The following is a 14113-nucleotide window of genomic DNA, read 5'->3' as shown; positions in this document are numbered from 1 at the left end:
CTGTGTATAGTGTTCCATAATGTCTGTGTTGGGTTTCTTGGCTCATCCCTTCAGCTCTGGCTAGTGTAAAGGCTTGGCTGTCAGCACCTCAGGCCTTTCCACACCTGGGGCTCAGGGTGCAGTAAGGCAGGCTCTGTGTGTGTGTTCTGGGAGCATTTGACATTCAGGAGAGAGAAGCACTAGGAGCAGGAGTATGACTGAGCTCTGGCCAGGTTCAGATGGGAGCTGTGGAATGAGGTCTCCATTCACTCACAGCACAGACTGGTGTCGGATGTTCTCTGAATGTTCTCTCAAATGTTGTAAGATGCAACCAGAGGAGAATGTGCCAGCTCTTCTGTTTGCTTTCCATTTGCCATGACATGGAGATGTGAACTCAGCTCCCTCTTCTGTCCAAGTGGATATCAGTCAGTAATTACTAGGTAGTTTCTAAAACCTACCACTGCTAATTAGCTCTTCCTCCTCCAGATGTATTTTACAGTGAAAGCACCTATGGTTCTTTTTCTTGAGGGACTAAACCTGTCAGCATGTGGAAAGATGATGCAGTTGCAGAGCATCATTTTCAGGTTCAAGCACAACCACAGGCAACTAAAGAAACAGCAGCCAGAAAACAAGAAGTCCAGTGAGCTTAGCTCACAGGTTAACAGGTTGCATAGGGCACATTTCCCTTACCATAATATTGGACATGCAGACTTTACAAACTCTCTGGAAAAAGGGGTAGCTTTCAGTCAAAGGCATTGAGTGTACGTAGCACCCCATAGTTCAGATGAAATTGGACAGGAGCTAGATAGCTGTATATCCTTTCTAGCACAGTTCTCTCCTCTACTGTGAAGGAGTCAGCTGGTCTCACATCGAGCTGTAGAGAGCAACACTGGGTGATGAAATTGTTCCTCAGTCCTCCAGAGTTGCTCATCTTTTTTTGGTTTGTTCTAAAATGTCCCAGTCATTGTGCATACCAAAGAGGTAATTAGAGTATAATTCACTCAGATAAGTAGCTGTATTTCATGTATTTTTGACACCAGTTCTGGTTATTCAGCTGGCCCTTTTATTTTACAGACCCTGTTTCAACCTTGGTAAAACATAAAAAGCTTCCAAAGGCAAGGTGGAGCCTCCTCTTTGTCAGTTGCCGGATGTTAAAGGAATGAAAGAAAGCCACATTTCTAATCTCTGTCTTTCTGTCTTTTCTGCAGGTGGTCGTTGCCACAAGTCCTGCACAGGCCGATGCTGGGGACCCACAGAGAATCACTGCCAGACCTGTAAGTGTGTGAGCCTGAGAAAAAAGAACTGAAAAACGATGTAGCAGAGATCCTATTTGTTGTTGTTGATGTTGTTTCAACAGTGAAAGGATACTATAAATTCTGGGTTTAGTATAACTCTAAAATATATAAATTTTGTTTTCCATAGGTTTGTACCCACAGACAATCTGCTCTTTTTACCCATGAGAATTATTTTTTTGTTTCTTCCCTTGTACTTTCTAAGACTGCTTAAGCCAACCTGAATTTTCTTTTCACTTCTTGTTGGCAACATGGAGCATGGCTCTTGAGAATATTGATGGTTATTTTGGAATACCCTGAAATGAATACTGCAGGAATAGAAAAGAACTACAAGGCAGATTTGGAGATCTTTAATGACGACCTGACACTGGAAAGTTCCTGATACCAAAATACTCTGTTAAGTTCAGTAGGAGCTTGGGAATAGTAGTTATCTTGCAGAATTGGTTTTTTTAATAATAACTTCAGAATGTATTTAAGTCGCACTGAAAGAGAGAATAATAGTTGTTTTGTGAAGGATTGTTCACAATGTCTATCTGCCCTATGAAATTTAGAGACCGTTAAAATGAATTAAAAAAAGTTTCTTTCTTGTGTGCTTTCGGCTTCTTCAGATAGGCACTAAAAAGCTGGAAGTGCAATCCCAATATTAGGAGATGTTAAAGAGGAGAAAATTGAAAGCTGCCTTTTTCTACAGGTTTTTTGCTTTCTCCCCTTTACAAGAGGGTGAAAATCAGTTGTGTTTACTGGAGTCACTCTTCCTAGGAAATGAAATGTTTGCCGGTAGCTCCCCCAGAGAACACTGCTCCATCTTGTGCTTGTTTCCTTGGCTGAGTCATAGATAGGAGGAAGGAACTGTGACAAATTAACCAGTCTCAAATGAGCACACTAACTAACTCTAAGTTGATGGTGGCCCAATGTCAGCTGCCTCTTTTGTGGGACATATTAGGAACAGTGTGCCTATGCCTTTTTTTTTTTTTTTTTTTTTTTACTAATTGAATCAAGAGATAGGAGGAATTTATAAATGGCAAACAGCTTGACATGAATGTTTTATGAGTGGGCAGGAGCGAACAATCCAAGCTGCCCTCCTGTCTGTGGCAACACAAGGGGCACGGGTGACAGGGCTGCACACCTGCAGAGGCTCTGCTACCCTGCCTGGCGCTGCTTTTCCTTCAGGAGCATCAGCTGATGCTGCTGGCAAAGCTCATGACATTTACAGCTCTGCTAAACTTACCACGATCTTATATTAATTTCATACGGTGTTTTATCTGCAGGTGTGACCAAAAAACCTTCGGGACAGGTTGTAGGAATTACAGTGTAATGAGCGAGGTACAGTGATGCCAAGGAGATTCTTCTTTGTCTAAATTGAGCTAGGATGTCTCCTTCCTTTGCTGACAGTCTGTATGAAAGCCCCAAAGAAGTCAGTGCTCAGAAAGTCTCCTTACATTTGAGAGACTGAAGTACATTGAAGGTTATGTGCTGAAGTAGATAATGGACAGGGAGTTAAACCCTAGTGTCATGGTTTTGCTGGTTCTTAGGAACTAAGCAGGAATTTTTCCCTTCTCCCTGCTCACTGCATGGGGGATGTTAAGTGGGCAGTTAAGTAACACAAAAGGAGGTGCCTCTTAGTTAATGGCCCTTAGAACCTCCTCTCCTGGGAAATGGGGTAAGAAGTTCCTTCTTATTATTTTTCCTCTTGTCTTCTGGGAAATGGGGTGGGGGGTGGGGGGGAGGAGTTCTGGCTGGCTGCTGAAGCTGGAAAAAGGTCAGAGTAGGAGCTTGGAGTGGTTTTTGTTCTCAGCTTGGCTGTCAGCTGTGGATTCTGCTTGGATTTTCATCAGAGAGGAACTGTTGTAGGAAGGGTTTTTTTTCCCCTTCCCCGTTCCTGTTTATTTCTTTCTTAGCAGTGGTTCTTGTGCACATCAAAGGGAGAGGAAAGACTATATCGCGCAACTCGGTCAGCAGGACAGAGTGAGTTTTCCATTGGGGAGGACCTTTTTTTTGTTCCTCTCCCTCCTCTCTCTCCCCTTTTCCAGTTGGGGGGAGAGGGAAACCCATTTTTTTTGGTTTCTCCAACACACCTCAGAGGGTGTCACTCCACATGGCAATGACCAGTGATCCCACAGCGCCTCCCTGCCGACCAGCAAAAAAAAAAAAAACCAAAACACTGCAGGCTCTGCATTTCCAGTGATCCAACAGTGCCCCCTGGTGACTGGCACAGGACACTACAAGCTCTGAATCTCCAGTGATCCAACGGTGCCCCATGTTGACTGTGGTTAGAATTGCACCAAAGGACCCAAACTGAACTGTTTACTTTTCTTTTCTTTACTTGTTTATTGGTTTGTTTTGAAGGGGATTATTTGTGGGTATAGGAGTATTGTTTGGTTGTTTTACTTGTTTTCTTTCATTGTTTCTGCCAATACAATTGGAGCCTCTTAATTTCAGATTTACAATTCTTAGAGGGAGGAGTTTGGGTCTTCCTCATAACTCATCCTCAGCAAAACACCCGTGTCTCATTTAAACTGAGACACCTAGCTGACCAAATTATTTTATATCATGGTTAGAATTAATTAATGCTGGTTTTTTCTCTGTCTTAATGAGAGGCCTGTTTGTCTATTAAAAGTAGTAACTTTGCAAGAACCTGGGTGATCCATCCAAACTTAAGGAGATTTATTCAGGCCTTATGTGGTTAGCTTATCCAAGAATAGTTTAAATCTTGGCAGTTATGATCTGGCTCAGGCCTTGGCTTATGGCAAGTCAGACTGTGTAGCTGCCGAAGTCCATGTGGCAGGATCAGCTACTGTAGTCTCAGCCTCTACAAAGCACTGCTCTCAGATAAGTGAACTGATTTGATGGATTAATGTAGTAATACCAAAGAGAGAAAAACTTATCGGCAGTGCTGTTGAGTCAGAAGCTTAGTAGAGCTGCACCGAAGGTTTGCTCCAGGAGTGACAGCTATCTCTCCTTTCACAGTGACTGCCCTCTCAAATTCAAATAGTGAGGACAGGCTAAGGTACAACATGGGTTTAAAGTAATAAACTATGGAAAGACATATGCCATCTGAGTTTCAGGGAGATATGCAGATCACACATTTCTACTTGAAAGAGCCACTCTGGAGCCTCTGATTGTCAGAGACAGGAGTTAATTTTATATCATATACTTCCTCTTTGCCTCCATGACCTCACTGCACCTTGGGCAAACAGAAGGGCTGAAGGCAAAGGCTGGTAAAGTGCATTTCTTTGTATTTGCTCACATGTTTCTCTGCGAACTGTGTGAAGCAAAGAATGAGAATATGAGTAGGGGCTCAAAACATAAAAATGCAATTGGGGCTATGCTTTCATTGCCTTTGTTTCTGACTTGAAAAGATATGCCTGGCTTTCAGGCTCATAAATGTTGCTGTTAGATACCAACTGGAGAAAGGATGAATGGTATAAACACAGCGTATACCTTAACCTCCTCACCTTGGGAATGCTCATCTTTCAAATGTGTAGGAAAACACTTCAGCAGTATTACTTCCCAGTGTCAAACTGTTTTGTTCCTAGAAGCAACTCAGAGGAGAGACTGCATTTTAATAATTTCATTTTTTTTATTGAGTCACTGAAACAAAGTATTCTAATGAGCCCTGTCCCAAGATAAGATTTAAATTGTTTTCCTGGGAAAGGATAAAAAAAAGAGATCTTAATCCATGTCTTTCATTTCAAATTACATATGGAAAAAAATACTTTGGTTTTTTTCATGAATATCATCTACCTACGTGTTTATGTTGCCTTCCAGCAACGCCTCTGTGTTTCTAACTGTCTGAAGCACCACCTGTGTCTAACTCCATCCTAGTGTCTCCCTAAATGTGACAAGAAAATTCATGTACTTAAGAAGACAACTAATAGGAAATTTAAACTAAGCTGTTCTGTTAGGAAGATAGAATTGCAGGGTAATGTTTTACACAGTTAACAATCCATTTTGCTTTTATAATTAAAATATTGGTAAATATTAACATGGAGAATTTGAAAGCTAGATGATATTATTTGTTTTGGTGTCATCAAAGGATAATGTGGAAATATTTTGAATAAGAATCTATTTTTCTAAGAATGTTGGGTACCCATAGAATAGAATGTCAACCACTTTAAAAAAATCATAATAACAAATGCTTTTGCAAGTTACTAATCAAATTTGAAAATTTTGATTAGGTTGTTTCTATTTTTGCTGTTGATGTCTACTGAGAATTTTGGATGGGAAACTGAAACTTCTACAAATTGAATACTTTATTAAAATGACAGATTATGCACTTTGTCCGAGAGGAATATAACTGAAACAAAAGAGAAAAACCTAAATTAAAATATAGACCCAGCTGAGGAAAAAGACAAATAGGCTGTAAATCAAACCTGAAACATAAAACATTCAGCAAATGCAAAGTGCTCCATGACTCTCTATGTGTACAGAAGTTTGGTCTGAGCATAATTGTATTTATACAGTCTTTATACAGCTGATGCTGCTGAGGTGAAGGTGCCCATGCAGTAAGTGCCCAATTAGAGCAGCAAGAGGTGAGTGGGAGTCTTGTGTGGCAGACAAAGAGCTGAACCAGCAGCTTGGATCAATCAGGGTAACCCAGCATTGCTGCTTGAAGCCAGCATCTTTAATTAAAACCCTTGTATTTCTGTAATAACTTTGCATGTTCGTAACACTATTTCATTGATTTCAGTTATTTCCCATTTTTTTCTTAATAGATTTATAGTGTCCTGCCATAATTAAAGATTAAGGGAAACAATAAAGGAGACTGATTATTTGTACACATATATGAGGTGCTGCTCGTTCCACCCCAACCCCAGCACAACTTATTGCTATATCGCAGTGTTGAGTCTCCTCCAGAAACCTCTCCCAGGGCATGGAGTGTTTTTTTCAATACCTTGGTGTTTGTCCTTTGGTCCTGGCCCTGATTGTCACAGTTCTGTGCAGAGCCCTCTGAATCTTTGGGATTCCACACAGGGTCAGTAGGTAGGTAGTTAGATAGTAGGTCAGGCAGGTAGTTTTGGTGACCCTCAAAAAGTCTGATTTGGAACCTGGGCCCTCAGCTGTGATTGGTGGAGGCTCTTCTCACAGTTACCCTGGGGCAAGATACAAGTATCTGACACCTAAAATGACACCTAAAATACCATATAGTTTAACATTTTGGGTAAAATTTACCTGTTCATTTCACTGTTTTGCATTGGTCTTAAGTCACAGCTATAAAAAAATCAATTGATTGCCTTTTGAGGAGTGTCTGGGGAAAAAAGCTTCTTGTCTTTTTAAGCCAGTGCAGCTACATACATTTTCTGTGGGGCTACCCCATGACAGTGATTGCAGGAAGCTGAACTGGTGAGTGATATTTATTGACATCTGAGCAATCAGAGTGTTTCAGGACTTCAGAGTATATATAGAATCTCCTTGTATTTGTTTTATTTTGGGAAAAACCCTTCATTGCAGACTTAGATAGGAGTCCTTAAGAATATTCAAAGCCCACTGAGATCATTTCTGTCATGGTGTGTGATGCCACTGAAGGTATGCCTGGCAGGTCTTCCTCAGACCTGGACCCTCAATGGAAGTTGTAATGCACATATGACATGCAGTGAACCAGGAGATAAATATCATATGTTGTAGCCTCTTCCTAGAATAAAACATTGGCATTTCTGTTGGCATTGTTTCTTTTCCCAGCAACATAAACAAAAAAGGAGAAGAGTGATAAACCTTTACTGTAATTGTAAATTTTGCTTTGGGAAAAATCAGTGTTCACTATCCTGAGCAGCATGGTAGAGGTCATCATTGAGCCTAATCGGAAGCAGAATATGTGTTTTGAAGGCATCCTTCTCAAGTATTTTACTGGCAAGGGGACCATGTTCCCCCAGACCAGCCCTGGTGTGGGAGATGCTCTTGGTTTTCCAAATAAGGAAACCCTGTCCCTAGCCTGGAATGAATCATTGTAGTCTCTGAAAAATTTAGGGAATTAAAAAAAAACCCCAAGATCTGTAACTTTATACATTGTACAGGCCTTAAATGTGGGGCTCTAGAGGAGGATGAATAATTCAGCTGGTTTTGTCCTAGCCTAATAGGGTGAAAACTGCTGAAAAGATGTCAGTTAAGTTCCTTAAATCCACTCCAACTGCTGTTGGAGTTCGTTTTCCCAGTGCTGCTGCAGTCGAAGCAGCACATCCCAAGGAAATACTGTTACCTGTAGTTCAGCTGGGAAGCAGTGTGGAATCCTGCATATTGAGCTTGGCTCACTGACAGCCTGTGAGCTGACAAGCTGACCTTCTATGTATTTGTCTGGGGTGCCAGTGGAGAGTGTGGGCACAGACACCAGGCATGGGAGGGGATTCACTTCCTCAGGGCTTGTTTTTAGGGAGGCAGCAGTGGAGGATTCCCAGTACCTTTTGCAACCAGTGGTATGTGAGGTACTGTTGGGCCTTGGCCTCTTTTAGAAGTCTGCCAGGAAACCTCCTCCATGGGTAACCAATGGCTATATGGAGAGGGTGGACACCTTGGCCCACACACAGTGGCAGCTGGAACTGAGTAAATAAATTATGGTTGAATTAATTGGGTGGCTTGCACTGATTATTTGCACAGAGGGGCTTTACACCAAAACTTCCAGGTTTAAGCAAAGTGTTCAATTGTTGTGAAACAGCAGTGAGAAATGCTTTTAACAACATCCTTCTGAAGAATGGGGGGAAATGTGGCTGTGGCCATTTTATTTCATGAGGTACACGTGGTAAAAGGGAGGCGATGTGTTTAGGTGGTGCTGCCTTGGCTTGGGGGCGAGCTCTTCATCTGGTGAATGCAGAGGATTCAGATTGGGGGGTGGAATGAAATGAGCAACCTCAGTACCTCTTCACCAATGGGGAGCTGCTGGCAAATGGGGCCCTCCATCCAGTCAGGGTAAAGCTTGGACTTGCCTCTTTGGAGGCCAAAGGAGACAGTGCCATGTCCAGTGCATATCCTGAACTGGCGTAAAACAATACACAGACGTAGCCTAGATGAGCTATTTACTCATTTTAATGAGCTAGGACTCTATCCCTGTCGTCATGGTGGTGGCATAAAGCCACAGGTGCCATTATTTCACATGTCTGTCTTAATGTTTATCGATACTGTCACTTAAATAAACAAATCCTTTTAATCTGCATCTCAGGCAGTGTTGACAACAAGTGCCTTCACAGAAATTTCCCATAATTCTCAAATTATATTGCACAAGGCAAAAAATCCTTTTCTATCTGGGGGGGGGTTGACTCTAGTATCAGAAGATGGAATTCCTCTAATAGTGCATAATTTTACTCCATAGATCATAAACAATCACTTCTCTTTGGTTATTTACATTTTTATATCCTAAATAAATATTGTGCACAGCAAGAAGCTTTGGCATTATCTTAAGTATTCCTAGCAAGTAGTGGAGGGAATTTGAATTGGAAAGTACTTATAAAGGAGTTACCAATACATTAAATAGTAGAATTGAACAGAAAGTTGTATGGAATTTTGCATTCTCTTACTTCCTGTAAAGTGTTTTTCATAGAGAAGTAGTTAAATGCTTTTAACAAAATAGACATTAAAAATTAATTACAGAAGTGTAACATCCCAGCTTTTATCAAAGGATGACTGACAGCACAGCTTCCTGGCATTCTCTAGGTGGTGGTGATTGGTATAGCCATTTGGATAATATTAACTTATTTTTCTGTAAATTAAGATAGAAGCTATAGCTAAGTGAGGGGAGGAGGATGTTTCACTCCTAGGCCATTCTTTGCACAAGACTAAGCCCTGAGGTACAATGAGGATGGTACTACAGTCCAGTTGGTAGGTATAGTTGTTTCCCTGTGAATGAAGACAGGATTGCGTGTGGTGTTTCCAAATGTGTTCCAAGGTTGTTGTCTGTTCTGTTACCATTTGTCAAGCTGACTGCCACCAAGAACAGCATTTGTCTCTGACATTGATGGCCCCACTCTGAATTTCACTCAGTTACTCAGCATTGCAGTTCCTCATGGGGAAAACTCAGGTGGAACTGGGCTCTTTTGTGTTTTGTGGGGCATTTTTCATTTGATTTGAAAATAACACTCCACCTGACTTTCCAAGGATAAGAGCACACACTTTAAAAATTCTTTCTCCACAGTCATGGAACAACCAACATACAGTTCCTAAAGAGAGCTCCATGCAGGTATCCTGGAGCATATGAGTGGCCGGTACCACTGAAGCTGTTATTTTAAAACTTGACGGTTTTTCCAATCTGCGGTTTGTCGTTTTCCTCAGAGTGCAGTTGAAGAGCTTTCTGCTTAGTCCTGAACCTGACATGGTGATTTTTTCCTGCCTCCACCTAGTAACGAAGACAGTGTGTGCAGAGCAGTGTGATGGACGGTGCTACGGGCCCTACGTCAGCGACTGCTGCCACCGGGAGTGCGCAGGAGGCTGCTCCGGACCGAAAGACACCGATTGCTTTGTATGTGTCAGACTCCTCGTTTTCTCTTTCCTGGCAGTCACGCTGCAAGTTCTTTATGCTTCCATCCCTGAAATGCACAGCTTTGTCTCTTTTAATGTATGGCATGCGCACTCCCAGATTCAGGCTGCAAATTTTAGCATTTAATATTTTGTCGTATTATATTAACATTACTTATCTGCTTAATATTACCCATTAACAGACTTAGGAGATTTGTAAATACAGATTTGGAACCATTAATATGCTAATCTCTGTGATTTTTATCTTTTGCTTTTCCAAAATTAACTTTTAGAGGTGATAGGAAATTTTTAGTCGTATTTATCGCTGCATTTGAGCATTGCTTTTATTACTGCTGTGTGCTTTTCATATGAAAGTCAAGAATAGAATTTAGCGTCTCTGTGAAGGGCGTTCCCTGTTACTGCCAGATTTAATTTCAATTCAGCCTTTTTATGTGGCATCCTTCTTCATGGAGATGGAAGGGAAGTGGTTTCCAAGCCGTTCTGCCTCAATTGCATGTTGCTACATGTACTTCAGATGGAAAGAGGAAATGGGTAACATTTTCCTGAAAGAAACAGGGAAACTGAACATACAGGCCTTTAGAAAAGTTTGCCGTGTTTGTAGTCCATTATTTGTAAGAGCAGCTTTAAAACCCAACACTGATCTCATGAAATGTGTAGCTTGTCATACTGGGTTGCAGAGACAGGTTTTGCTACTGTTTTGGGGAAAGCAAACCTAAGTCTAAAGAAGCCTGTAGCTAGGACATGCACAGTAAACTGGATTTTCAAAGGTACCCACATGATTGAAGAGAAAATATCTATGGAATTGACTTCCAGATAGGACTGGGAGGAGAGTATGGAAAACTGCAAATGTTTTGAAACTGTGAGTGGTTCATAATGAACAAGCAAAAATGAATCTTCCTGTGACTGGCCCTGAGACTTGCTCACTGTTCAGGTATCATTTGATAGTGGTAGGTGTTGTACTTCAAAACCACATTCTAAATGTTGTTCTTTGGCTCCTGATGGAATGCAGTGATGGCCTGACTTAACTGCTAACAGGTTTTACTGAAGCTGTTCTCTGTGGCTTTGCATGAGCAGATATTCAGCTCATGTGGTATGGCTGATCCAGTGCTCATTGCAAGTTCTGTATTGGCTTTGGATGAGAGAGGGGAAAATAACATTCTTTCCCTTGTCATATACAATCTAAATAGGCAAAGGGAAGTGGAAAAATGCAGTTATTGTTCCCATATTAGTTTTGAGGAGTATCTTGAAAGCTGATGTGTTGATGTATGCCCATTTTGAAGGTTAAGTACAAGTTATTGGCAGCATAAATTGTGTAATAGTGCAGCCTGCAACAAAAGGAGTTAGACTATCTGAATTGGCAGTCATGGAAATATGTATGCTAAAGATCAACTAACATGTTTGTTCTGATTCAGCAGAGAAGCACCCAGGGCTTTATTCTCATTCAGTCCTGGCCCCAGAGCAATGTAAGAGAAATTCAACAGGGGTCTGGCGATTTTCAGGACTCGTCATTACTAGCTTTGGCACAGTGGGTGAAAAGTGTAGCCCTTTAGGCTATAGACTACTGTTCCTACCTTTCAGCTGAGACACAGAACTTTGTTTTTTCTGTGTGCATTTCACTGTGCTTTTATTCACAAATTAGTGGTGTTTAGCACAGAATGCTAGAAATTTGCATATATTACTACTGAAGCAATTATAAAAGTTTTAATAATAAATTTAAAGTTCCAAAATCTTCTTGCTGAGTTTTTGCTGAGAATTGCCATCTCTCTGAAGAGTATCAGTGTGCTTAGATGCATTTGCTAAACTATTATCAGAGAAGTGCCGTGTACATGAAAGAGTACCTTTTAGGTAAACATGTAAAGAATGGGCTGAGGAAACAAACTATAGTATATAAGCAAAAGTACAGTTTATGAAGCATTAAAAATCCTTCAGTGTATTATGGCAGCTTGCAACAGCATCCTGTTGTAAATATGGTTTTAATATTTATAGATAAAATTCATCCATCCTCCTCCATATGCTGCCATACAGTCATTTGCATATTCAATTCTAAAAGCAAGACAGTAATCATCATCTGACATAACTAAAAATCAAACATGCTTAAAGCAAAGTTTTAAAGATGTTCTCATCTTGGATTCAAACCAGATCTAAAACTTGAAATGCAGAGGAGGGCCTTGTTGAGTGCCCAGTGGAAGCAGAAAAGTGACACCTGTTGGTTGGGTGGACTTCCCATCCAGTTCTGAGTAAAGTAATAAATAAAGTAAATAAATAAACTATATTTATCTTTGTAAGGAAAAGGAAAAAAAAAATCTGTTTCAGTGAAAAACTGACGGGTTTTGTAATAGGCATTTTAAAGAACCAGAAAAGACAGAATCAGCAGTTTGGCTTAGCTTGCTCCAGGACAGTGCCTTCACCCTGCTTGTCCTTTTCAGCAGCAGATACTGTCCTTGGGTGCATTATTACCCTCTCCCTTCTGAAATCTTCTGACATGCCAAGTAATCTCCCTCAGTCCGAATGGATATAAGGACTGTTAGTTAAAGCAACAGAACAGAGGAAACTTTTTCACTTTTCTCTCAGTCCCAGCCCTGGAGAGGAGGGGACAGGACACATGTGTTGATATACTTGTTGACTCTTTAAAGATACAAAACAATCTGTATATTGTAAAACCTGGAAAAGGACAAGAAGGATTCATTCAGACTGACACTTCTGAAGCAACCTGAAAGATTGGTTAGTGAGGAACCATTATCCAGTAGCAGTGGTTGCTTAAACTGCTAGAGGGATCCAAGCCAGGCTACAGCTTTCGTATTCATATAAATCTGACATTCACAGTATGCTTTGAAAATTGTTCCAACATTTTTTGATAATCCGTGGTTAAAACCATAGACATGATATGTAGTGATAAGGAATGCCAAAATCAGTGGGGTTTTTTTCTATTACTAATTATCAACCTTGCATGATCAATTATTTTCCCTGCATACCATTACTTCTATTATCCACACACATGCCTCTTCATTTGTCAGGGTCCTGTCCTCTGTCAGCTGTGCATGGCAGATCTTGAATGCTAAGTGGTACTAAGTCCTATTTTCTTTTTTCAGTGTGTGAAGCAACTGACCTTGTTAAACTTGCCACTTTGGGAAATAACCCCCTCCTGTGCTAGCTCAAAAGAAGCTCTTATCCCTGTTGCTTTCTAATTGGGAATTTTACTTTTCAGCTGGATGATGGACTCATGCTGTAAGAAATCTAAAGGTTTGACCTCTGAAAAAGTCATTAGCATTTGTTTAGACTGACAGTGATAAATAGCTGCTCACTCTTGGCAGTTTTAGAATGAGCTATCAAGTTGTGAATTAGTTGATTGCAAGTAGTAGCAGTAGTTATGAAACAAACTACAGCGTGTTTTTGTTTTTGTAGGAAGTGTTGTAACAGTCAACGTTTCAAATTAAGGAGGCTCACTGAGCCTGCATAATTTGAAAAGTCATGTATTTGCCAAGATCCTAGCAAGAAATCTTAAGTAGCCAAAATTAAGCTTAGAAAACTATGTATCCTATTCCTCACGTTGCAGCAAATCTGTCTTTTATACATTAAAAAAACCCCAAAAGCAGCTATATGATTTAATTTAATATTTTTTGTCTCCCTTGTTTTGCAGGCCTGTATGAATTTCAATGACAGTGGTGCATGTGTCACACAGTGCCCTCAAACTTTTGTGTACAATCCTACCACCTTCCAGCTGGAGCACAATCACAATGCCAAGTATACCTATGGTGCATTTTGCGTCAAGAAGTGCCCACGTAAGTGCTGTGTTACCTGCTTTCTCCTGCAGCGAGGGAAAGTTTGAGTTGCGTTTCAGGAGCCTTAAAAACAGGGATAGAATGAGAGCTCAGTGCACAGCACCGTCTCTCAAATCACTCCACGTGTGCTTACAGCCTGTAATAACTCTGTCATGTGTTAACTGAAGGCAGTGATGGTCTGGGTTGCTGACACTCCCCAAATATCCTATATAGTGATTTTGCTAAAGAAAGGGACTTCACTAGGTTTCTGTTCTCGTGACTGCTGCTTGTTACATTCATGCTGTAGATCAGCATTTTCAAATTTCAAAATAAACTGTTAAAATACATAGTGGAATTGTGAAAGGGTATAAATTTTTGTTCCAGGAAAATAAAAATGCAGCACCTGGCACCAAATGCTTTCATGACACTGCTACCCTTTTCTTAGCTTGGAATAATGATGGTTTGACAGAAAGTTACTCCAAATATTTTCTGAACAGTTCTGTTCCCATTCAGGATTAAAAACGTAATACTGACAACAATGCAGTCTTAAAACTCCAGAGTAAAATTAGAGGGGAAGGGAGAGTTAAAAAAAGAATAATCCCATGCATGTGAAAAACACATGCTTCT

The 14113-nt window shown here is 40.6% G+C and overlaps 1 protein-coding gene across 1 annotated transcript in view; it reads left to right on the top strand.

Moving 5' to 3' along the window:
• Nucleotides 1–14113, top strand: part of ERBB4 (erb-b2 receptor tyrosine kinase 4) — a 610968-nt gene that overhangs the window by 430050 nt on the left and 166805 nt on the right. Inside the window, exons 5-7 of the mRNA XM_050340452.1 lie at nt 1188–1253; nt 9593–9711; nt 13366–13507. Coding sequence (XP_050196409.1) covers nt 1188–1253; nt 9593–9711; nt 13366–13507 — 327 coding nt within the window. The remainder of the gene's footprint in view (nt 1–1187; nt 1254–9592; nt 9712–13365; nt 13508–14113) is intronic.

Source organism: Myiozetetes cayanensis, unplaced genomic scaffold (genome assembly GCF_022539395.1).
Source record: "Myiozetetes cayanensis isolate MyiCay16 unplaced genomic scaffold, myiCay2020 scf9, whole genome shotgun sequence".
In the NCBI taxonomy this organism is placed as follows: Eukaryota; Metazoa; Chordata; class Aves; order Passeriformes; family Tyrannidae; genus Myiozetetes; species Myiozetetes cayanensis.
This window is presented reverse-complemented; position numbering and strand designations above follow the sequence as displayed.